This window comes from Stegostoma tigrinum, chromosome 29 (genome assembly GCF_030684315.1).
Source record: "Stegostoma tigrinum isolate sSteTig4 chromosome 29, sSteTig4.hap1, whole genome shotgun sequence".
NCBI lineage: Eukaryota > Metazoa > Chordata > Chondrichthyes > Orectolobiformes > Stegostomatidae > Stegostoma > Stegostoma tigrinum.
Genome location: NC_081382.1, coordinates 34,647,459 through 34,673,929, shown reverse-complemented (window position 1 = coordinate 34,673,929; position 26,471 = coordinate 34,647,459). Strand labels below are relative to the sequence as shown.

The following is a 26,471-nucleotide window of genomic DNA, read 5'->3' as shown; positions in this document are numbered from 1 at the left end:
ATTGTCCACATATTATTTCAAGAAACCCTTCTGGATACATTTAACAAAGTCTGCCCAATTAAGTCCCTAGCGCTGAGGGAATCCCAGTCAATATTGATGAAGTTAAAATCCATGACAATGAGAATGATATTTTTACATCTTGCCGTGATCTGCTTATATTTCTGTTTCTAAATCCTGATGGCTAATAGGAGGGCTGTAGTTTTCTCCTAACACAGTGCTTGCATTTTTTTTATTCCTGAATCCTACCCATATGGCCTTACTGGAGGGGCCCTTCAAGATATCTTTGCTTAGTGCAGTTGTGACATTCTCTGTAATCAATAATGCAAATACCCACCTTTTTACGTCCCTCTGTATCATGGCTGAAACATCTAAACCCTTCCTTCAAACAAACTTTCTTTAATGGCCAGTACATCAGGACTCCATACATTAATCCAGGCTCTCAGCTCATCTACATTACCTGTCATAATTGTTGCATTAAAATAAATGCACTTCAGACTTACAGTCCCCCAATGTTCATTAACCTGGCCCTGCCTGTTCTTTCCGATAGACTTACATGACTTAACCACTTCCATCTCAGTCAATCCACAGTTTGACCAACTGCTTTGGCTCCCACCCCCCACTGTCACACTAGTTCAGTTTTAACCTTCCGAAGTGACATGACAAACCTCCCCTTCAACCTAGGTGCAACCCATCCTTCTTGCACAGGTCCCTCATTCCCTGGAAGAGATGCCAGTGATCGAGTTAAATATTCTTAATATTTATTATTGGAGTAATTTTCTTAAATCTTAAAATAAATTTGTGAACATATCAAGACTTAAAAGAAACAAAATACTGGAAATCTGAGATCTGAACCAAAATTACTGGAACCATTCTAGCAGATTTGTTAACATTTGTGAAGAGAGAAACTGATTTAATGTTTTAGGCCTGTGACCTTTCTTTTGAAGTGGAACATGATATAGTTTACATTTTTTAAGCAATTGGAGACCAGGAAAGATGGAAACAGCAAAAAGAAGTTCTGTGATTGAGTGGATGACAGGAGTGATTTAACTTACCAATAGCATAACAGTACAAGATTAAAGGGCAGTGATGGAACAAATGAGTCTCCAACTGATACCGAAAATAAGAGTTGAATCATAACCAGTATCATGGTTACACCCCAACAGCTACAGAAAATGGAGCTTGTGGACCCACAGGCCATTGATTTGTTTGGGCATAATGATTGCCATTCCTCTGGCCTGCGTATGCTACTGTGAGCAGGCAGCGCCCACCATCTCTGAAGGAGTTGATGGGCAGTACTTGCTCATTGTGGACATCACATACAGAACGGCTCCCCTGAGACTAGTGAACATGTACACTCCAGTAGTAAAGAGAGAGAGGCTGACTGCTGTTGCAAGTGACATCCAGGCTGGTATTCTAGTTGGTGACTTCAGCTGCATCCTTAATGCTGCTGAATGATCTGGAGGTGCTAACAGCAAACTGGATGCCACGTACAGATTCCTGATGGAAATTATTAAAAATGCCAAACTGAACAACGTCCTCAGTGCCCCTGCAGATGCAGCACAGCATTGATACACATGGTCATGGTCAGATAGGTCTGTTGGTTCCAGCATGGATTTCCTGTTTGTGTTCTGAACATTCTCAGCTAGGTCGTCCAAAGTCAAGCTGATGTTCTTCTCTGACCACTGCCTTCTGCTGGTTGACTGCCATCTGCAGAATGACCAGCAGGCCAGTCAGGGAATGTGGAAGCTGAATGTGAAAAGTTTGCCTCAAAAAGCATTGAGGAACTCAAAAGAGAGTCTTTGAGTCTCCAACTGACTGGTGGGAAACAGTCAAGGAGAACAAGAGGTTCTTTATTCTCAAAGGTGTTTGGAGACAGAGAATAACTAGCCAAACCTCAGAAAAGCGTGCAGAACCTACTTCTGCTGCAGATGATGGAGGTTAATGTTAAGGAGGATCTCCAGGAAACGAAGAGCTGGAAGCCTCGCCTTTTGCATCGGAGGCCTTCAAGATAATTTTTCGGTGCAGGGTCCACTTCATGGAGCAAGATGAGATGCGCTCATGATCCTTCTCCCGGGGGTGTGCAAGGGGAGCTGTGTAATCTGCAGCCTGAAGGAAGAAGTTGGCTCGATAATGTCATCTCAGTCTGACATCCTGTGGGTCAGCAGATCCTTTTATGCCAGATTGTATGACATCGCACAGCCTCCCAGGTGTTCCTGTCCTCTGCCACGGAGGTCTTAAACAACAGCATACAAGAGAGCCTGGACCAGCCGTTATCCTTCACTGACCTGACTAAAGCCCTCGAGTCCTTTTGAGAAGAATAAAACTGCCGGATGTGATGGTCTGCTGGCCATCTGCATATCTCTGTAGTTACTGCAGGGAGAAAAGAGACATTGAAATTTTTCAAGAGCTTTTCTACAGTTTCAAGAAACAAAAGCATTTCCTACTTTTGCAGTTGTTAATTTTGAGGTGCTGAGAGAGTCTGATAACTGAACAGACCGTCCATTGTACTGTGGCATAAAAACCTTAAGAGTCTTCCCCAATGCGTCATGGCACCAGCCGCCTCAGGCTTTCATGCATCCCTCAGCATGTACTTCAGGCCTTTGGCTTATGGCAGTTTGCAACAGTATCAAGGCCGGTACATAATACTGGAAGACCAAAGAGCATCTTTCACTGTGTTGATTGCCCTCCCAGGTACAGTCAATGTTTTTCTCACCATGCGTCTGGGGAACAGTCCGTGCTGCACAGAGTCCCGTGTCATGGAGCTATTCAGGACAGACTTTGACAAAAGCCATTTCATCTCTCTCTAGACCTCCTTTGCAAAGGCACATTCCAGAAGATGAATGACAGTTTCTTCACCAGCGTAGCATGCAGTACCACAGTGTGCATAAAGAATTTGCCACGCCGGGTCCTTGTCGCTGCAAGCGAAATTATGGATTGGTGCTTGTTGGAAAGTTCTGGTGATGAGGCATTCTGCTAAATGACTTTCACAGTCTGCTCAGGGAACCACGTACCAGGATCCATACTCTGTTTTTCCCTAAGATTCTTTAAGATATTATGTATTGACTAGTGCCTGATGGACTTTTGGTTAACATTTTTTTTCATTGAAAATTCGTCCGCATGGGGCAAGTGATATGGAATGGTCCAAGCACTTGTAGCATTCCGCAGCAATGAGGCCAGACCATCCTTCGCAACCCTGGGGATGGGTACAACCTTCGTATGCAGTGACACTTGGTGCTTGCAAACCAAGGGTTTACGCACAGCTTGATGCGTCCGCACACAAAGGTGGGCTATAAGAGGGTGGTGATAGGTACATCCTCCCAGGCTTTATCCAGAGCTTTGTACATGGTGTCCCTGCAGACACAGTCCACATTTTCCCTCAAGATAAAATGGGTGACTGTTAAGATGTAGACTTGGGAATGGGCCAGATCTGACCAGTGCTTCCATGGACGCAGTTTCTTCCTCACCTAGGTGATATGCTCCTCCGATGTTTATGAGCACACCCTGGCACCTCCAAATCATATTCCCAACACCTTCAGGTAACCCATTCTGATAGTGAAAGGGATAAAGATCCCAAAGAACTTAGCCTCTCACTTACCTCGATTTACCTTGGCTCCTGAGGGCATTCAAATCTGTGCACTGACTGTGAATTCCAGCAGAAAGTAGTGCCATCATCAATGTCCAGGCTTGGACTTCCAGGCCTGGAACAGTCACCCCTGTCAGGCTCACATTCTTCACCCAGCAAAAGTTTTGATACAACACACAAACAAGACGGCAGAGTGGGCAGCCTATCTGACTCTAGATAAGGTAAGGAAAATTTCTGGTTCTGTTGATTGAAAAACCACTAACGATGTTGGTGTAGAGCTGGTGGATCCATTTATGGATTCCTACCAGCCAGAAGCAAACTACTGTGCACCATTAACCAGGGAAGTTTGTTGGTGACTATCACTCCTAGGTGCTCTATGCTGTTTGACCACTTCCACCTGACCCCCATTGATGTTGATAGGTGTGTGCCCTCCACTTTGCAGACTGAAGTCAGTGACCAGCTGTTTTATTTTGCTGAAATTGAAGGAGTGACTGTGTCATCTTTACACCACACCACCAAGTACTTTGTCTCTTTTTCTTCCTGTATTTCATCTTGTCATTTTTTGAGAACCGGCATTGTTTGAGGTGTCGCCAGCGAACTTGTAGATGGAGTTAGGACAAAATTTGGCCACACAGTCGTGTGTACAGGGAGTACGAGTGCACAGCCTTGTAGGGTGCTGAGGATTGATGTGGAGTGGGTGCTGTTGCCTGTTCTCACTTGCTGCCCGTGGGTCAGCAAGTTGAGGATCCGGTCGCAGAGGGCAGAACAGAGACCTAAGTCTTGGAATTTGGTTGGAGATTGGTTTGTTTGGAGTTCTAGTGTTGAGGACGGAGTTGTAGTCAACGAGTTGGAGCCTGATGTAGGTATCATTGTTAACCACATGTTCCAAGGATACGCTTAGGGCCAGGGAGATGGCGTGTGCTGTGGACCTGCTGTCACAGTAGGTGAATTGCAAGGGATCAAGGCAGATTGCCCTGCTAGACCTGATATAAGCCATGACTAACCTCTTGAAGTCTTGTTTTGCCTCTTAACACGTTGCTACTTCAGTGAGAACTTACAATTTCATAGCGTCTCTGGCTTGACTTAATTTTCAGCATAGCCAGAAAAATAGGCAGCCTGTCATGTTTGCCAATATTGAACAGTTAAAGGGTTGAAGATGTTGCTGTACTACACTATGCTGTGTGAATGTCACACTCACAGCATTTGCCAGCAGATTATATGGAAAACCCTTGCAAGTGCTTCAGTCAAATTGCTGAAGCTGAAAGTCAAAGGGGATCAGTCCTTAGTAGGATGAAGTAGGCCTGCAGTCAGTCAGGATTTGTCATGACAATCTGTCAAAAGCTGCATTTGATGTCAAAACAGGGGTTTGGCCATGATCAGTTAAGTGCTTGGTGCAAGTAGAGTCTGTGGCTCCATGACTATGCAGTCGAGGGATTGGACCACAGTCAGTCCTTCAGGTCAAGTCCAACCAGTTTGGGGATACTAGACTGCTATCAGTCACGTAGCTGAAGAAATATCATGCCTGTAGCTGAACCATTCTCAGTTGGATCTGTCGTCATAAATTAGTCCAAGGCTGGGGGAAGGTCAATGCTAGAGATTTGGGCAGTAAACATTATGTGCAGTTATCAGGGGCCATCGCTGCTGTGTCATGAAAAGTAGGAAACTCAGATCTGAGATGAGAAAACAGTGTGCTGGAGAAACTCAATAGGTCTGGCAGCATCTGTGGAGAAAGGAACAGCGCTAATTTTTTGAGTCCAGCATGACTTATTTGGAACTCAGTTTTGTTCGTATCTCAGATTTTGAACTTCTGCAGCATTTTTGCTTTGAAGATCAGAGATGTGCGTCATTATGCTATGACACTGAGAGAGATGATTACAGTGAAGGTTGGCAACTCCACAAAGAAGGGTGAAATCTGAAATAGCATTGGAGGGTTAAAAAGTACTTCAAGGGGGGAGCTTTCCCAAGTCCCCACCTCCCTGGCTTCAGTGGGTCGACAGTGGTTATCAATAGTGGGTATGGCATTGAAGTGAACCAAGGCCTGAGGAGGAGTAGTGACTATTAGATATTTTTCAGGAAAAATTCAGCTGATCATTGATGTCTGCAGCCATTTATTTGCATGCACTTTGGTTACTGGGTTTCTTTGCACTAAGCAGAGATTAAATGTATTTTGGCTCTAAAGCAATTTGGGCTTCCCACCTTCTGAAAAGCATGAAATAAATTAATTCTTCATGCTTGAATTTTGCTCTTCCCTGTGGGAATTCAGTGGGTGGTCAGGGATTTTATTCTTTATTCAAGTTAATTAAACTAAAGTCTCTTTAATTCTAAACTCCATCTATTTGGGGGAATATTTAAATTTTATTTCGGATGGAAAAATGAACAACAATAAAGGTTTGTGAATGTTAATGTATTTCAAACTGAAAATCATAATATTGAAGCAAAATGAACATAAATGAAGTTTGTGCATTCTTATGTTGTCTGTTCCCATACAATCATTGTAATTATATGAATTCTGCAAGAAAATGAATGCTTCGTGTAAAAAATTGATACAACCTAAATCAGTTCATGATGACATTGTAACATTGATTGTTGATCACTCAAAAAGAAGCATCTGGTGTTGCTTTGCAGTCCTTACTAAGTATTGTTGACACTTGTTTGAACCTTTAAATCGGTGACAAGTGTTCAGTAAAATTAGTTGAAAGTTCATGGTCACTAGTAGGTTTTAGACTTTACTATACCTTTGTTCTGAGATGCTATGTCCAGTATCCATTACTGAATACTGTACTCCATGTAGGGGTCAGGACAAGGGCTGGAAACCATTAAAGCATTAATTGCAGTCCCCTTCAAATATAGGACTACTTTCCATTGCTCTTTGTGATTTTGTTTTTTGTGTCTTGCAGGACATTCTAAAGAATTATGTACCAAAACTTCCCAATCCTTGGTCCTCAACTTGCCTCATTTTTCACTAAAAAATACTTAAATACTATTTCATTTGCTACATCTTGTTCCTGATAAGCTTACTCTTTACTGAATTTTATTTCATCTATAGACTTAGATGTACAGCCCTCTTCCTTTATCCATGTCATAGAAGTGTGCAACACGGAAACAGACCCTTTGATTCAACTTGACTGTGGCGAACAGATGTCCTTTATAAATCCAGTGACATATGGCCAATATTCCTCTTAAGCCCTTCCTATTCATATATCCGTCCAGATGCTTTTTAAATGTTGCTTTTGTACCAGCCTTCACCGCTTCCTCTGGTAGCCCATCCCACCATCTGCATGAAAGTGTTGCCCCTTAGGTCCCGTTTACATCTTCCCGTTCTCACCTTAACACTCTGCCCTCTAGGATGGGAGAATCCAAAACTAGGGAAAAGACCTCAGCTATTTATCCTATCCATATCTCTCGTGATTTTAAACCTCCATAAGGTCACCCCTCAGCCTCCAACGCTCCAGGGAAAATAGCCTCAAACTATTCAGTCCCTCTCTTATACCTCAAACCCTCTAACCCTGGCAGCATCCTTGTAAATCTTTGCTGAACCCTTTCTAGTTTCACAACATATTCCAGCAGGGAGACCAGAATTGGAAGCAATACTCCAAAAGCGGCCATACCAATGCCCTGTACAGTCACAAAATGACCTCCCAGCTCTTATATTCAATGCTCTGACGATTAAAGGCAGGCATACCAAATGTTGCCTTCACTATCCTGTCTACCTGCACTCCACTTTTAAGGAACTATGAAACTGCACTCCAAGGCCCCTCTGTTCAGCCACTCTCCCCGGATCTTACCGTTAAATGTATAAGCCCTGCCCTGATTTGCCTTTCCAAAAGTCAGCACCTCACATTTATTTAAATTAAACTCCATCTGCTACGTCTCCGCCCATTGGCCCATCTGATCAAGATTCTGTTGTACTCTGATATTACCTTCTTCACTGTCCACTAGACCTCCAATTTTAATGTCAACCGCAAACTTACTAATCATACCTCCTGTGTTCACATCCAAATAATTTATATCAATGACGAAAAGCAGTGGACCCAACACCGATCCTTGTGGAACGCTGCTAGTCGCAGGCCTCCAGTCTGAAAAGTGGCCTTCCACCATCACCCTCTGTCTTCTACCTTTCAAACCAGTTCTGTATCCAAATGGCTAGTTCTCGGTGTATTTCGTGTGATCCATAATAAATATGGTGAAAAGATGAGAAGTCAAAATCAAGCTCTGGGGAGCAATATTTGTTGCAAGAAGTAACCTAAGTGCAACAAGAAAGCGCATTATTTTTCACAATATGCTGACTGCACTCAGTTGGATGACAGCTCCCAACTGTATCTCACCAACTGTTCTTCTGACTCCCCCACCGTTTTTATTTTTATTCACTCATGGATGCGGTCATTGCTGGCTGGCCAGAGTTTATTGTCTTCCTGAATTGCCCTCGAATAGGTGGTGGTGAGCTCCCGTCTTATACTGCTATTGTCCACATGCTGTAGGTTGACCCACAGAGCCCTTGGGGAGCGGATTCCAGGATCTTGACTCCGCAACACTGAAGGAATGATGATACATTGAGTGACTGTGAGGGGAATTTGCTGGTGGTGTTCCCATGTATCTGATGCCTTTGTCTTTCTGGATAAAAGTGGCCGTGTGTTTGGAATGTGCTGTATGAGAACCTTTGGTAAATTTCTATGGTGCATCTTGTAGATAGTACACACTGCTGCAGCTGAGCATTGGTGATGGAAGGAATGCTTGCATGTGGCTGCTTTGTCCTGGATGGTATCAAGTTTTTTGAATGATGTTCTAACTGCACCAATCCAGGCAAATGGGGAGTATTCCATCACACACCTGACTTGTTCCTTGTGGGTGGTGGACTAGTTTAATGGTATCAGGAGGTGAGTTACTTGTATTCCTTGCCTCTGACCTGCCACTATGTTTAAGTGGCAAGCCCATTTGAGTTTCTGGGCAGTGGTAGCACTCAGGATGTTGCTCGTGGGGGATTCAGTTATGGTAATATCATTGGATGTCAAAGGGTGGTGGTTATTATTGTCTGCTCCTGGTGATGGCCATAACCTGGCATTTGCGTGATAAATGTTACTTGCGACTTGTCAGCCCAAGCCTAGATATTGTCCAGATCATGCTACATTTGAGCATGGTCTGCTTCAGCATCTGAGGAGTCATGACTGGTGCTGATTCTTGTGCAGTCATTGGTGAACATCCGCAATTCTGAGCTTATAATGGAGGGAAGGAGATTGAAGCAGCTGAAGATGTTGAGCAGAGGATACTACCCTGAGAAACTCTTGTAGAGATATCCTTGATCTGAGATGACTGACCTCTGGCCAACCTCAGCCCTCTTCTATATGCCAACTATGACTAGAACCAACAAAGAGGTTGCCCCCAATAGCCATTGAGTCCAGTTCTGTTTAGAACCCCTTGATGCCACTCTCGGTTGAATGTGGCCTTGATGTCAAGGACTGTCACTCTCACCTCACCTCTGGATTTCAGCTGTTTCATTCATTTTTGAATCAAGGCTATAATGAGGTAAGGAGCTGTTTGGTGCTGGTAGAACCCAAACTGCGTGACTGAGCAGGTTTGCTGAGCTGGTTCTGTTTGATAGTATTTTTGACAGCACCTCTCGTCACTTTACCAATGATTGAGAGTAGGCTAATGGGGCAGTAGTTGGCTGGATTGGATTTGTCACGTGTCTTGTGCACAGGACGTACCCTGGGAATTTTCCACACTGTCAGGTGGATGCCAGTGTTCTAGCTTTAATGGAAGATCTTGGCTAAGGGATTGGCAAGTTCTTTCCAGTGTCTAATGCTTCCAACTGTTTCTTGATATCACATGGAGTGAATGGAATGGCTGAAGACTGGTATCTGTATGCTGTGGACCCCTGGAGGGGCCAAGATGGATCATCCACTTGGCACTTGCTGGCTGAATATTGCTGCAAATGCTTCAGGCTTGTCTTTTGCACTTCTTCTGGGCACTTCTGTCATTGAGGATGATGATATTTGTGGAGCCTTCTCCTCAAGTGTGTTGTTTAATTGTTCTCCACCATTCACAATTGGATGTGGCAGGACTGCAGAGTTGAGATCTCATCTGTTAGTTGTGAGATTGCTTAGCTCTCTCTGTCACTAGCCACTTATGGCAGTTTGACATGCAAATAGTCCTGTTTGATAGCTTCAACAGGTTGACACTTCATTTTCATGTCGCCTGGTGCTGCTCCTGGGGGGCATGCCCTCCTGCAGTCTCCATTGAATCAAGGTTATTCCCCTGGCATGATGGTAATAGTTGAGTGGGGGATATGCTCAACCATGAGGTTGCAGATTGTGCTGGAGTACAATTCTGCTGATGTTGATGGCTCACAGTGCCTCATGATGCCTAGTCTCGAACTGCTAAATCTGTTCCATTAAGCACAACGATAGCGCCACACATCATGAAGGCAGGATTTCATCGTGACAAGGATTTCATGTTGGTTGCTCTTAATGCTATTGTTATGGACAGATCCATCTGCAGCCAGCAGATTGGTGAGGATGAGCAGATCCAGTCTAGCAGCTGTGTCTTTTAGGACCTGACCAGCTCAGTCAATGATGCTGCTGCTGAGCCAGTCTTGATAGTGGACGTGAAACCCTCCACTCTGAGTGCATTTTGCACCCCTGCCGCCCTCACTGCTTCTTCAGAGTGTTATTCAAAGTGGAGTAGTACTGATTCGTCAGGTGAGGGAGGACGGCATGTGGTAATCAGCAGGAAGTTTCCTTGCCTGTGTTTAACCTGAAGCCATGTGACTTCACTCGGTCCAGTGTCAACGTCAAGGACTCTGAGGGCAACTCCTTCCCAACTGTATACCACTGTGTAAAAACAGAACTGTGGATGCTGTAAATCAGGAACAAAAACAGAAATTGTTGGAAAAGTTTATCAGGTCTGGGAGCATCTGTGAAGAAAAATAATCAGAGTGAATGTTTCAGGTCTGGTGACCCTGTCTCAGAACTGATGGTAGCTAGGAAAACGTTCATTTATATTGCAGAAGATAGGGAGGGGGATGGGATCAGGAGTAAACGATAGGATAATAGATAGACTCCAAAGAGAGAGAAGAGCAGTTGACGAGACAAAGGAGTAGAGAACGATCTGGCTATTAGGGTGAACACCTGTAAATGGACACTGTTTGTGACCTAATAATATGTAGTGTGTAATGGCAGACTGTGATAACAAGACCCGGTGTGTGGGTAAGGGGGCTAGGACATTGGAGAGTTAGGCCCTAAAATTACTGAACTCGATTTGAGTCGAGAGGGCTGAAAGGTTCCCAAGCAGAAAATGAGGTGTTGTTCTTCCAGATTGTGCTGAGCTTCACTGGAATACTGCAGCAAGCCTGAGATAGACATGTTAGCTAGGGAACAGGGTGGTGTGTTAAAGTGGCAGGCAGCTGGAAGCTCAGGGACATTTTTGCAGGCAGAACACCAGGTGTTCTGCAAAGCGGTACTCCAGTCTCTGTTTGTTCCCCCACTGTAGAGGAGGTCACGTTGTGAGCTGCTCTATCGCTGTGTATACCATTTCTGAGTATCTCACTGTTGGGTCTGGCTTGCCAACAGAGCAGGGCATATCCAGAGTGGTGATGAGATAGTAGGAATTGCAGATGCTGGAGAATCTGAGATAACGAGGTATGATTATGTGAATGACAGACAATGTCCCAGAAACAACGATTACCATTTTGGAATAACAAGTTGTCGAGCTGGATGAACACAGCAGACCAAGTAGCATCAGAGGAGCAGGAAAGCTGATGTTTCGGCCCTAGACCCCTCTCCAGAAATGGGGGAGAGGAAGGGAGTTCTAAAATAAATAAGGAGAGAGGGGGAGGTGGATAGAAGATGGATAGAGGAGAATATAGGTGGAGAGGAGACAGACAAATCAAAGAGGCGGGGATGGAGCCAGTAAAGGTGAGTGTCTGTGGGGAGTTAGGGAGTGGATAGGTTAGTCCATGGAGGATGGACAGGTCAAGGGGGTGGGATGAGGTTAGTAGGTAGGAGATGGTGTGAGGCTTGAGATGGGAGGAGGGGATTGGTGGAAGGACAGGTTAGGGAGGCGGGGCCAAACTGAGATAATAAAATGTGAGGCTGGATGAACACAGCAGGCCAAGCAGCATCTCAGGAGCACAAAAGCTGACGTTTCGGGCCTAGACCCTTCATCAGAGAGCCCGAAACGTCAGCTTTTGTGCTCCTGAGATGCTGCTTGGCCTGCTGTGTTCATCCAGCCTCACATTTTATTATCTTGGAATTCTCCAGCATCTGCAGTTCCCATTAGCTCGGGGACAAACTGAGCTGGTTTGGGAAGTGGTAGGGGGAGGGGAGATTTTGAGGCTTGTGAAGTCCACATTGATACTGCTGGACTGCAGGGTTCCCAAGCGGAATATGAGTTGCTGTTCCTGCAACCTTCAGCTGACATCGTTGTGGCACTGCAGGAGGCCCAGGATGGACATGTCGTCTCAGGAATGGAGGGGGGACTTGAAATGGCTTGCGACTGGGAGGTGCAGTTATTTAGTGCGAACCGAGCGTAGGTGTTCTGCAAAGCGGTCCCCAGGCCTCTGCTTGGTTTCCCCGATGTAGAGGAAGCCACGACATTCCCGTTCCCATTCCCGACAGGTTGCAGGAACAGCACCTCATATTCTGCCTGGGAACCCTGAAGTCCAATGCTATCAGTGTGGACTTCACAAGCTTCAAAAATCTCCCCTCCCCTGACCGCATCCCGAAGCCAACCCAGCTTGTCCCCACCTCCCTAACCTGTCCTCCCTCCCAACTATCCTCTCCTCCCACCTCTAGTCCCACCCCCATCTCCTACCTACTAACCTCATCCCGCCCTCTTGACCTGTCAGTCCTCCCTGGACTGACCTATCCTCTCCTAACTCCCCACCTACACTCACCTTCACTGACTCCATCCCCGTCTCTTTGACCTGTCTGTCTCCTCCCCATTTATCTTCTCCTCTATCCATCTTCCATCCGCCTCCCCCCTCTCCCTATTTTTTCAGAATCCATTTTCCGTCCCCCATTTCTGAAGAAGGGTCTAGACCCGAAACGTCAGCTCTCCTGCTTGGCTTGCTGTGTTCATCCAGCTCTACACCTTGTTATTCCAGAATGGTGATCGTTGTTCCTGGGACATTGTCTGTCATTCACATAATCATACTTGACAATATCAGGCTGCTGCTAACCAATCTGTGAGCTCTCCAATTCTGGCAGTAGCCCCAAATGTTAGTAAGGAGGAATTTTCAGGTTTGACAGGGCGGTTTCTGCCATTGACTGACTACCGATGCTGAGTTGCCCATCCAGTTTCATTTGTTTGTTGAGACTTTGTAGTGATTGATACAACTGAGTTGCTTGCTGACACCATTTCAGAGAGCAGGTAAGAGTCAACCACATTGTTGTGGGTCTGGAGTCACACCACTAGACCAGACTAGCTGGACCTAGCAGATTTCCTTCCCTGAAGGATATTTGTGAGACAGATAGATTTTTCTGACAAATGATAATAGTTTCATGTTCATAAGTGGGATTCTCGGTTCTTAATTAATGATATATTTATGAATTAAAATTTCACTATCTGCTGTGGTGGGTTCAAACCCAGGATTCCTGAACATGCGTTGAATTTTTGGATTAAAAGCCTAGCAATAAAACGATTAGGCCATTGCTGCTTCTTGTTGCCAGTTTAAAAGTCTGTTCACCCAATAACTTGTACTGCATGAGCAGAAACTTGCTGTAAGAAAATAGTGGGAAAACAGAAGCCAGTGCTTTCAGTCTACCATCCCCAACTACATTCCTCTTGTTGGAAAGGCAGTTTGGAACAAATTGATTTACTAATTAAACAGCTAGTCATGTCATACAAAGTTTAATTAAAATTACTTCTTTGAATTAATGTACCTTATTTGAATTACATTTCAGGAATCTTTCGAAGAAGTATCAGCCAAAAAAGAACTCTAGGGAAGAAGAAGAACAGAGGTAACTGTCCTTTTAGATTAAGTAAAATAACAGCACAATCCAAGAATGCTTAACTTCAGCAAAAACACCAGATTTAGAATTAGACACACAAATAGAAATTGCTGGAAAATCTCAGGTCTGGCAGCATTTGTGGCAAGAAATTAGTTAACGTTTCAGGTCGAGTGACCCTTCCTCAGGAAGATTCACTATTAGGTTATTCTTTAGCACTGTATCTTTCTTCTTGTAAATGATCATGCAAGTCAGTTGTGCTTTCAGATTAGGAGAAACTGATACTTAGGTTTTTCTAAAAATGAAATGTTAGGAGAACTGGAACTTGGGGAAACTTTTTTGAGGGTGAACTGGTTTGTATTATTTCTTTCTGTGGTTGCTGCAACAAATCCAGACAAAACAACTGACTTTTGCATCAATAAATGATCTTGGGGTTAGGCCATGGGGTAGATAGAGACCAAAATCTAAATAGGCCTTCTACTGACTTTACTGAAAGTACACAAGGCTGCACATCAGTTGTTCCTTTTTTGGGAAAGAATACTGCTGAGTTTGCTCATATGTTGAGATAAAAATAATTTCAATGAAAATCATTTAATACAAAGTGTTTTCTTTCCTAAACCCGGATTGAGTGATATATAAGAGAAAGAAAGAAATTACCTCCGTGGTGCATCATATTAACATTATGTTGTCCATCCCCTTCCTCGTTTCTTCCATTGGATATTAATAGTGATGTATGTAAACTCAGAATTTTTAGGCCAAAGTGACTGGAAGAAGTGTGTCCTGCATTAATCATTTCCTTTAATCTTAACTGAAAGATTGGGATCTTGGCAGGAAAGAAAAGTTAATTACTGTGACCCAGTTGTGTCTTCTGAAATAGCACACAATTTTAAATTACAGAATTTGGCAAATATAATGTTGACACCTTCTGATGAGCGGAGGAGATGGAGTAAATAATAGGGTAATTCAAATCTGATTAAACCAGTGCACTGCTTCACATCTTGTTATACAGTAATGGTGTTTGTAATAGAAGAACAATGACCTGTAAAAGATTAAGTTGGTGATAAATGGTTAGAGGTGCAGGAAAAAATGCATGCACAGGTTGGGATAAAACTACACTGTTTATTTCTTTCACCATTGCTTGGTTCCTGTTTATTTTCTCATGCAAAACTGCTCGTGTATTTTTAATGTTAACCAAGAAAATTAACAAAGGTTGACCTCTTAGCATTTCTTTACACCACAAATTAAAAACTAGTAATCCCAGGAATGTTTTAAATAGATGTTACATTTATTCTTGTTTGATATTTATTGCTGGTTTTATTTGGATAACATGCAAATTCTCCAACCCTGCAAATTGATCTTTTTTTTCCTGAGTGCATTATCTGTTGTAGGCCAGTTTTTGTTTGAAGTATTGTTTTCAAATATAAATTGTTAAAGTATTGTCAGAGGAATTTATTACGATAGTTGCTGTTTGTATTTTAGAATATTTACAAAGTCAACGCACTCAGTTTTTGAGAGTTCAAGATAAGTTTTGGAAGTTGTTCACTTGATCTATCTTAACGATCTGACTCTAAGAATTTCAAAGTTGAATTTTTAAGAAAAAGCAAGTAGCATATCATTGAATACATTATTTTACAGATACACATCATGTCAAGCATTTCTAGCCATTCTGAATGAAATGAATGACTATGCAGGCCAGCATGAGGTGATTGCTGAGAACATGAGTGGGCTAATATTTGCTGAGCTGTCACGCTATATCCAGGAACTCAAGCAAGAACGGAAATCGGTAACTTCTGTGTGTTGGCCATTTGTGTTTATTGCTGCTGTTAATGCAAATAGTTTGACAAGGATTGAGCTCCCAACAAAGCTCTATTTATAAACTTTTACACATCACTTCTATTATTTAGAACTGACACAAATGTGTTCTGAACTGTACAGAAAAATGTCAGTCTTGAACTGTTTAGGTGACTGTGAGAAATGTATGACTTAGAACCTCTATAGACATTCAACAAGCATTTAGCTTGACATTCAAAGTCAATGTGGAAATCTTGTGCAATTTTAATTGGTTTTAAAGCCCTTTGTCTGGCATGGGGAGAGAGACTAAGAGGGCAATCTATGTTTCTGATCCAGATAAGAAATCAGTAACTTCAGTTTGAATTGTTAAAGAGTGAGTTCTGATTTGGATTTTGTTGCAAGAGTAAAACCCTTAATGTTATGATAAAATAGTTACATGCAAAGTGACGGTCACGGTCGGACATAGAGCAGTTTTAACGCCGTCTTCGCCTCCATGCCTACTTCTTCCACCGGGAACCCAACCCTCCTTCCACTGACCCCTTCACCCGCTTCCAACACAAGTCCTCCTCCTGGACACCACCCCCAGGCCTCCTACCCTCCCTCGACCTCTTCATCTCCAACTGCCGTCGAGACATCAACCGCCTCAACCTCTCCACCCCTCTCACCCATTCCAACCTCTCCCCCGCAGAACGGGCAGCCCTCCGCTCCCTCCGCTCCAACCCCAACCTCACCATCAAACCCGCAGACAAGGGTGGCGCAGTGGTAGTATGGCGCACTGACCTCTACATCGCCGAGGCCAGACGCCAACTCTCCGACACCACCTCCTACCGCCTCCTCGATCATGACCCCACACCCGAGCACCAAACCATCATCTCCAACACCATTCACGACCTCATCACCTCAGGGGACCTCCCACCCACAGCCTCCAACCTCATTGTTCCTCAACCCCGCACGGCCCGTTTCTATCTCCTTCCCAAAATCCACAAACCTGCCTGCCCTGGTCAACCCATCGTCTCAGCCTGCTCCTGCCCCACCGAACTCATCTCCACCTATCTGGACTCCATTTTCTCCCCTTTGGTCCAGGAACTCCCCACCTACGTCCGTGACACCACCCACGCCCTCCACGTCCTCCAGGACTTCCAATTCCCTGGCCCCCAACACCTCATATTCACCATGGACGTCCAGTCCCTGTACACCTGCATTCCGCATGGAGATGGCCTCAAGGCCCTCCGCTTCTTCCTGTCCCGCAGGCCCGACCAGTCCCCCTCCACCGACACTCTCATCCGCCTAGCTGAACTCGTCCTCACACTCAACAACTTCTCTTTTGACTCCTCCCACTTCCTACAGACTAAAGGGGTGGCCATGGGCACCCGCATGGGCCCCAGCTATGCCTGCCTCTTTGTAGGTTACGTGGAACAGTCCCTCTTCCGCACCTACACAGGCCCCAAACCCCACCTCTTCCTCCGGTACATTGATGACTGTATCGGCGCCGCCTCTTGCTCCCCAGAGGAGCTCGAACAGTTCATCCACTTCACCAACACCTTCCACCCCAACCTTCAGTTCACCTGGGCCATCTCCAGCACATCCCTCACCTTCCTGGACCTCTCAGTCTCCATCTCAGGCAACCAGCTTGTAACTGATGTCCATTTCAAGCCCACCGACTCCCACAGCTACCTAGAATACACCTCCTCCCACCCACCCTCCTGCAAAAATTCCATCCCCTATTCCCAATTCCTCCGCCTCCGCCGCATCTGCTCCCACGACAAGACATTCCACTCCCGCACATCCCAGATGTCCAAGTTCTTTAAGGACCGCAACTTTCCCCCCACGGTGATCGAGAACGCCCTTGACCGCGTCTCCCGCATTTCCCGCGACACATCCCTCACACCCCGCCCCCGCCACAACCGCCCCAAGAGGATCCCCCTCGTTCTCACACACCACCCTACCAACCTCCGGATACAACGCATTATCCTCCGACACTTCCGCCATTTACAATCCGACCCCACCACCCAAGACATTTTTCCACCCCCTCCCCTGTCTGCTTTCTGGAGAGACCACTCTCTCCGTGACTCCCTTGTTCGCTCCACACTGCCCTCCAACCCCACCGACACCCGGCACCTTCCCCTGCAACCGCAGGAAATGCTACACTTGTCCCCACACCTCCTCCCTCACCCCCATCCCAGGCCCCAAGATGACATTCCACATCAAGCAGAGGTTCACCTGCACATCTGCCAATGTGGTATACTGCATCCACTGTACCCGGTGCGGCTTCCTCTACATTGGGGAAACCAAGCGGAGGCTTGGGGACCGCTTTGCAGAACACCTCCGCTCAGTTCGCAAAAAACAACTGCACCTCCCAGTCGCAAACCATTTCCACTCCCCCTCCCATTCTCTTGATGACATGTCCATCATGGGCCTCCTGCACTGCCACAATGATGCCACCCGAAGGTTGCAGGAACAGCAACTCATATTCCGCCTGGGAACCCTGCAGCCATATGGTATCAATGTGGACTTCACCAGTTTCAAAATCTCCCCTTCCCCTACTGCATCCCTAAACCAGCCCAGTTCGTCCCCTCCCCCCACTGCACCACACAACCAGCCCAGCTCTTCCCCCCCCCACCCACTGCATCCCAAAACCAGTCCAACCTGTCTCTGCCTCCCTAACCGGTTCTTCCTCTCACCCATCCCTTCCTCCCACCCCAAGCCGCACCCCCCGCTACCTACTAACCTCATCCCACCTCCTTGACCTGTCCGTCTTCCCTGGACTGACCTATCCCCTCCCTACCTCCCCACCTACACCCTCTCCACCTATCTTCTTTACTCTCCATCTTCGGTCCGCCTCCCCCTCTCTCCCTATTTATTCCAGTTCCCTCCCCCCATCCCCCTCTCTGATGAAGGGTCTAGGCCCGAAACGTCAGCTTTTGTGCTCCTGAGATGCTGCTGGGCCTGCTGTGTTCATCCAGCCTCACATTTTATTAACATGCAAAGTGAGGATGCTTTGGTGTAGCAAAAGAATATGTGCAAACTCCCAAACTGAAACGTGTAAAATTTCCTGTGCCACTTAGTCTTTTTCTTTTCCTATGCTGCACTCATATGCGCTATGAGCATGAGTGTTTCATATTGAGAATTAGTTTTGTATTTCACTTATAGTTTCATGTCCATACCCCATTGGGACCAACATGAGAAAGAAATTATATTCTATTTCTTGAGAGTATTTTGAATCGTGATCAGTATGGTGTTGAACTTAAGGACATGGAAATGCCCGTTGAATGGGTAGGTAAATGACAGATAAATTTAAATGCAGAGAAGTGGGGCAGCACAGTGGCTCAGTGGCTAGCACTGCTGCGCTATATAGCGCTGGTGACCCAGGTTTGATTTTGGCCTCGGGTGATTGTCTGTATGGAGTTTGTACATTCTCCACTTCTCTGCGTGGGTTTCCTCCCACAGTCCAAAGATACATGGTTTAGGTGGATTGGCCATGCTAAAAATTGCCCATAGTGTCCAGGGATGTGTAGGTTTGGTGGATGAGCCATGGGAGGTGCAGGGTTGCAGGGACAGGATGGGTCTGGATGGGATGGCTCTTCAGAGGATTGGTGTTGACTTGTTGGGCCAAAAGGCCTATTTCCACACTGCAGGAATTCTAAGAATAATAACCTATTTACGCAGTGAGCAGTTAGTCCGTGGAATGCATTCCTGAGAATATGATAGTGGCAGATATGGTTGTTGATTTTAGAAGAGACTTGTTTTATTGTTTGAACAGGCATGCTTTACAGGGCGATGGGAAAGGGTATTGTAACCATTTAATGAACTGGGCAGAATCTAACTGGCTAGAAGTGAATTTGTTGTGTACTGATGCACTGTGCATGCATGCGCATGAACATAATAGACATACGTTAGCACACGCACGTTGCTATCACCAGATCATAAATGACCAAGTTGATAGTTTTTTTTTGATGTGGAATTATTCAAATTGTAGCTACAAAAATGCACAGTTCCATTTTCCATGCAACAAAGAATTATCTTTTAGAGTTACGTATCCTCAGCACTGCTGTTCTAAAAATCAGATTAAAGGAATTGCAAGAAGTGATGTTATGTTTCTCAATTTTGATATTAATAGACAATAGACAATAGGTGCTGGAGTAGGCCATTTGGCCCTTTGAGCCAGCACCACCATTCATTATGATCAAAGCTGATCATCCACAATCAGTATCCTGTTCCTGCCTTATCCCCATAACCCTTGATTCCACTATCTTTCAGAGCTCTGTCTATCTCTTTCTTGAAAGCATCCACAGAGTTGGCCTCCACTGCCTTCTGGGCCAGAGCATTCCATATATCCACGACTCTCTGGGTGAAGAAGTTTTTCCTCAACTCTGTTCTAAATGGCCTACCCCTTATTTTTAAACTGTGTCCTCTGGTCCTGGACTCACCCATCAGCGGAAACATGCTTCCTGCCTCCACAGTGTCCAATCCCTTAATAATCTTATACGTCACAATCAGATCCCCTCTCATCCTTCTAAACTCAAGCGTATACTAGCCCAGTCGCTCCAATCTTTCAACAAATGATAGTCCCTCGTGAACCTACGCTGCACTCCCTCAATAGCAAGAATGTCCTTCCTCAAATTTGGAGACCAAAACTGCACACAATACTCCAGGTGCGGTCTCACCAGGGCCCTGTACGGCTGCAGAAGGACCCCTTTGCTCCTATACTCAATTCCCCTTGTGATGAAGGCCAGCATGCTATTAACTTTCTTCACGACCTGCTGTACCTGCATGCTTGCTTTCATTGACTGATGTACAAGAACACCTCAATCTTGTTGTGCTTCCCCTTTACCTAACTTGACTCCATTGAGATAGTAGTCTGCCTTCCTGTTCTTGCCACCAAAGTGTATAACCGCACATTTATCCACATTAAACTGCATCTGCCATGCATCCGTCCACTCACCTAGCCTGTCCAAGTCACCCTGTATTCTCATAACGTCTTCCTCACATTTCACACTGCCACCCAACTTTGTGTCATACGTTTTGTTTCAATTTGCAATTTCTAGGGTATTTGTACTCAGAAAACCTTTTGAGTTAATTTGCGTACAACTGCTTATAGATAATCTTGCTGCTTAACTCAAAGCTACCTGCAAACTCCAGTTGCCTTCTGTGAGAAATTGCACAAATAAATACAGTTATACAGCCCTATCAATACTGATCCTTCATGCATCTTCGTCGCTTCACTTACCTGTTGAAAATAAACTAGGTCCAATGTTTCATGTTGTCTCTACCTCCCTCAATCTGTTTAAGACCTTCCTTAAAATCCAGTTTTTTGATAGAACTTTAGCTTATTCTCTTTACTGCTGCCTCATTGCGCCCTTTTTGAGAAATCTGGGAATACGGATTTACAAAGACAATTGAATTGAAAGATTAATCTCTGTATTAACACGGGTAAAGCTATCATTGATTGTTGACCCATCTGTTTTACTGAGGTTTTTTAGGGATGAAAATCTGATGTTACATGGTCTGGCTTACATGTGACTTGAGACCCACAACAGTGCGGTTTACTGTTCACTGCCCTCTGAAATGGCCAAGCCAGCCACTAAATTCAAGATCAGTTAGGGGCAAACAACGCATGTCGATTTTTACCAGTGATGTCCACATCCCATCAGAGTAAAAAAAAATTACCTTCTTTCAAGAATGAAGACGTTTGTAGGAAGTTATCAACATTTCCAATAACCAAGGGGGAAAGGTATTTCTTAGTGTCGTGCAATGACCAAAAAAAGCCCCACACTTGATACTGATGGACTGATTTGTGAATGAACTAATTGCTGGTTTCACATAACGATTAAAAGTGAATTATGAAATTTGATAAATTCCTAGTCAGCTTAAAGACACTTGGAGTATCAAAATTGTTCATAATTTTGAACACCTCAATAAGGTCACCTGTTAATCTTCTTTGCTACATGGAGAGTAAGCCCGATGTCTTAAATCTTCCCCTGTAAAATCCTTCACTGCTTACTTCTTTCAAGTAAACCTCTGCCGGGCAAAAGGTATACAAGTTTGAATATCAATATGAATAGATTCAAGAGCAGCTTCTTCCCAGCTGTTAACAGACTTTCTGAAAAGACCTCTCAAATGTTAATTCTGATCTCTCTCCTTGCACCTTCGATGTAGTTGCTACATAGTATTCTGCACTGTATTCCACTGCCTGATGTGCTTTTATGGCACGAACTGCCTGTTTAGCATTCAAAACAATATTTTTCACTGTATCATGATACATATGACAATCAATCTTATGAACTCTGTCCAGGGCTTTAACATCCTTCCATAACTGAAGTGCCCAGGACTAAATACAATACTCCAATTATAGCCTGACCAATGATTAGTAGAGGTATAGCATCACTTCTTTGCTTTTCCATTCTATGCCTCTATTTATAAATCCAAGGCTCCTTTAGGCTTTTTGTAAGCTTGTATAACAAATAAGATGTTTAACTCAGGTAAAATGTCAGGTAAAAGTCATATATACCTAATAACCAGAATAAAAGGGGAGAAAAAGTTATGGCCTGTCTTTTACAAAAAATTGGCTCTGTCAGCTTTCGGAGATTTAAGACCATAAGACATAGGATCAGAAATTATGTCATTCAGCCCGTTGAGTCTGCTCCACCATTCAATCATGGCTGATAAGTTTCTCAACCCTGTTCTCCCACTTTCTCCCTGTGACCCTTAATCCCTTTGATAATCAAGAACCCATCTATCTCCGTCTTAAATGTACTTAATGACCTGGCCTCCATTGCCTTCTGTGGCAGTGAATTCCACAGATTCACCACTCTCTGGCTGAAGAAGTCTCTCTATCTCCGTTCTAAAAGGTCTTGCCTTAGCTCTAAGGTTGTGCCTCGAGTCCTAGCCTCTCCTACCAATGGAATCATCTTCCCAACATCTATTCTGTCCCAGGCCATTCAGTATTCTGTAAGTTTGGTAGAGGCTTTGTCTCCATGAGCAATAGTGAGTTCTCTCATGCAATTCTTTTCTCATCTCATTGCGTATGTACTAAGCTTGTATGGTGTCTCCCCAACCAATCTTTCACGCATTGGCGAAAGTACTCAGCATTGCCAGTGTCTTTGGAATTTCTTTTGCAAGTCCTGTGTTTAAAGACCAGCTATCCAAGTGTCAGCCATGAATTGCACTTCACTTTTGACTTGATTTATTATTGTCATGTGTACCGAGAAACAATGGGAAGTATTGTTTTGCGTAGTAAATGGAACAGGAGCGAAACAAAACAAAAACCTTTTGAGGGCACATAAGTGGCATGGGTAAAACTCCATGGAAATAGGAATCCTATCATTAATATATTGCTCCTTTGCCTGTCTAGTCAACTGTCATTTTAGTCACTGTTGTAACATTAGGAAAATGCAGAAGCCTATTTGTAGATAAGGTCTCATAAACTGGAATGGGATAAATAATAAGATTCCCTTGTCTTTTTAATGTTGGTTAAGGGATAAAATTGGCCAGGCCTCTCGGGTCAACAGCCTTTTCCTCAAAATTGTGTCATTAGAATATCCCTGGCCATGTTTAATCCTCTGGCCCGTTATCAAAGAAGGCCCTTGATTTACTGTGCTAGTGCTCCCTGACTGAAAGCTGTCGTCCTCAGCTGGAGTGAGGATTTCTCCTTTAAACTTTGAGATGAGACTATTTGGTTGAAACACATCCACAGTCTTTGCTGTGTGGGCTGCTGGCACATGATGCCGGTGTGACATTGGTGCAGCACAACATATCCACTACTGACAACCATGACAAGCTACCTGACATTGTGTCTGTACTAAACAGCAAGTTATGACAGTAGTACTGTGAACCTTCACATTCTGAATGAGGGTAATAGGAAAAAAATGCAAGACTGAGATGTTGTGAGGATCCTACTTTCAATTAGATGCATTGTGAGTGAGTGCTGAGGGAGCAAGTGAGGAACCCCAAGGTACACCCTGACTGAATCCATGAGAAGACATCTTGCATGCAGCATGTCTTAGTAGCAGCATTACAATGAAAGGTGCTGGTGTGTTTCAAAGTGTAGCAATGAGGTGGAAAATAGCACCTAACTGAGTTGGAGATGAAAATAGAGAGAATCTGTTTTGTCTGGTGCCAACCTCCATAGATACTGGGTTTTTTGGGTAAGGGGAGGCCTTCCTGCTTATGGAGCATGTATTGGCAAACTGTATCAGCCATATAATGTCTCTGACTTGCATGTTTGGCATTGTTGCTGTTTAGTTTCTCTCTGACACATGAATAGGACAATGCATATCAGTGAGGTGAGAGTATGTACTAAAGGCATGCAAATAGGTCTTAAACCAGTCACTAATATGTTCTCATTTCTCAGTCCAAGTTTTGTGTGAAAAGAGTCTGATTCTCAGTCAAGGTCAAGAACCTCTGCTGCTGATTTTTCTCTCTCGCACTGTCTCGCAAGTGCTCTCTCAGTGCGTCTCTCTCCCTCTCTGTGTCTCTCTCCCAAACTCGACCCCCGGCACTTTCCTGTTGACTGGCCATTGCCCGCATTGAGGGGCTGGGATGATTCTGCCCTTTGTCAGTTTGCATTGTTTTGAACTGAATAATTGGAGAAGATTACACCAGTAGAAAATGTATCTATTGAATGATCTGAAGTTTCAATATGGTTCCAATATGTAAATAATTCCTGGTACAGAGTTTTTGTATTACCTCATGGGCTGGTCTGGAAGATTTTACTTGGCTGACTGAAGTTTTGTTCCCCTGCAGCTCATGGAAATGCAAAACAAACTGCCAACTCCGTTATAACTTCACTGTCATCTTTTCTGATTCTTCATTTTATTGTAAGCTTCTTCATGTAGCTGATTTTTAAAATTTTTGTTGCAAAATCTCCCTGCCTATTTGCTGGTTCACAATTTACAATGAAAGAGATACTAGCATTGTGTTAGATGTCATCATGGTGATATATCTCAAGTACTTCACACTTAAATTTATACAGCCTTTTGAATGTAATTAAATGATCCCAAGGGTGCTTTATGGAAGCTTCGTAAAGCATTTTTTAAAATTCATTAATGGAATGTGAGCAATGCTGGCTGGACCAGCATTTATTACCCATTCCTAATTGTCCAGAGGGCAATTAAGAGTCAACCTCATTGCTGTAAGTCTGGAGTCACATTTAAGTCAGACCAGGTAAGGATGGCCATGTTGTGGCACGGTGGCTCAGTGGTTAGCACTGCTGTCTCAGGGACCAGTGTTCGATTCCACCCTCGGGTGACTGTCTGTGTGGAGTTTGCACATTCTTCCAGGTCTGCGTGGGTTTCCTCCCGTATTCCAAAGATGTGTGGTTTAGGTAGATTGGCCACGCGAAAAATTGCTGGTAGTGTTCAGGGATGTGTAGATCATCAGGTGATGCGTCTGCTGGGATGCTTATAGGCTCTGAGTGGATTTGTTGGGCTGAAGGTCCTGTTTCCACAATGTAGGGATTCTGTGATCATGCTGTTCTGCCAGGTTCCCAGTATTTCATCCTTTATGCTTCTTCGTACCTAGTAGTCACTGTTAGAAAGCCTATACACCACTTCCACAAGGGGCTTCTTTTCTTTGTCTCTCCACATCTCTAACCAATCCATTTCCGTACCCTGGTTTCTTGAGAATAGGTTATTCACCCTTACTGAACAGACCCAAACCCCTCCATCTTTTCTTACCTTTTTGTCCTTCCTAAACATCCTATATCCTTTAATATTCAGGTACTAGTCAATGCAATCCTGCAGCCATGTCTCTCTAATGGCTGCCAGATTGTACTTAGTTATTTTTATTTGCATTTTCAGGTCATATGTTTTGTTTCTAATCATTTCTGCATTTGGATGTATAGCCTTTAGCGCTCTGTCCTTTTATTCTTAAGACTTCTTGCAAAACGTTTAGTTATAAAACGTTTAGTTATAGGGGTTCTGTTGTCATTTAAACAGCTGAATTTGTAACCAAGCCAAATATACTGTAGTGCCAGTCTTGCAGCTCTGTTTAAAATTGTGGCACTATTGTAGAATGTGTCTGATTTGATTGTATAATGTACATCTTGTAGGATTAAGAATCACATTTATATCTTTAACATTGCATAATAACACCTGTGAATAAATGGCTTGATTGTTTCAGAAATCTATAAGCAGGCTAGTTTTTGTTTATCAAGGTGCATTCCTGAAACAATCCTTAATGTGCTTTCCATCAATTATTATTCACAAATTTTATATCGCATACTAATTGGGGATATTGGAAAATATGTATTAAAATGAATAGTAATAAATCAGTGAATGTTGAATAGTTAAATTATCTAGCCCAAATGCCACACTCAACCTCTATATCAAAATAGTTTATCTAATCATTTAACTCATTATTGTTTGCAGGCCCATGCAGTGCAAGTATTAGCTGCCACATTCCCTAATGTTAAAGCAATATACTTGAAAAACTATACTTGAAAAGTAGTTAGCTCTAAAACAGGTGGGTATGCCTGCAGAGCACTCCATGTTAAAATGCACCAAGATCTGTACAGTATCCAGTCTTGGGCTCACAAAGGTCAAGTAACATTCACACTATTTAAAAGATCGATAAGATCTCTGGAGCTGATGTGATTCGTCCCAGGGTATGCAAGGAAGTGGCTACTGTTATGATGCAAAGATATATACAATTGAACAAAATCAGTTTTTCCACCTCGGTTCACAACAGAGTAAAAGTAAAACCTTCACGCACTCTCAAAATTGACCTCAGTGGTTTCTAATCAGACTTCTTGAAAAACCAATCCTAGACTTTGCAAATAATCAATTCTCGACACTGGTTTGTAGCTTAAACAAAAGAAATAGCAATTTATTAACAATGCAATAACTTTAGAGCAAAAGAATTGGCAGATGTATATAACATGGGTAAACATGAGGTTATGCGCTTTGACAAAGTTCAGAGGGTCTCAACATTATTTAAACAGAGGCTACAGAAAGCTACAGAACAGAAATGTGTTACCTCATACGTCAATTGCAAAAAGCTGGCATCCAGGTTTGATGGTAATAGGAAAGGCAAATGGAATCATTGGGCTTTATTTCCAATAGACGATAAAATAGGGAAGGTATGACCTCGGAATAAGAAGTGGTCCATTTAAGAAAGAGGTGAAGGCCAAATTCATCTGGTATTGCATTCAAATG

The 26,471-nt window shown here is 43.8% G+C and overlaps 1 protein-coding gene across 9 annotated transcripts in view; it reads left to right on the top strand.

The window, feature by feature from the left end:
- The window catches only part of LOC125465296 (formin-binding protein 1), a 235,830-nt gene that overhangs the window by 67,340 nt on the left and 142,019 nt on the right, over nt 1-26,471 (top strand). For all 9 annotated transcript variants that reach the window (XM_048558582.2, XM_048558583.1, XM_048558584.2 and 6 more), the window contains exons 3-4: nt 13,483-13,539; nt 15,163-15,310. In XM_048558582.2, coding sequence (XP_048414539.1) covers nt 13,483-13,539; nt 15,163-15,310 — 205 coding nt within the window. The remainder of the gene's footprint in view (nt 1-13,482; nt 13,540-15,162; nt 15,311-26,471) is intronic.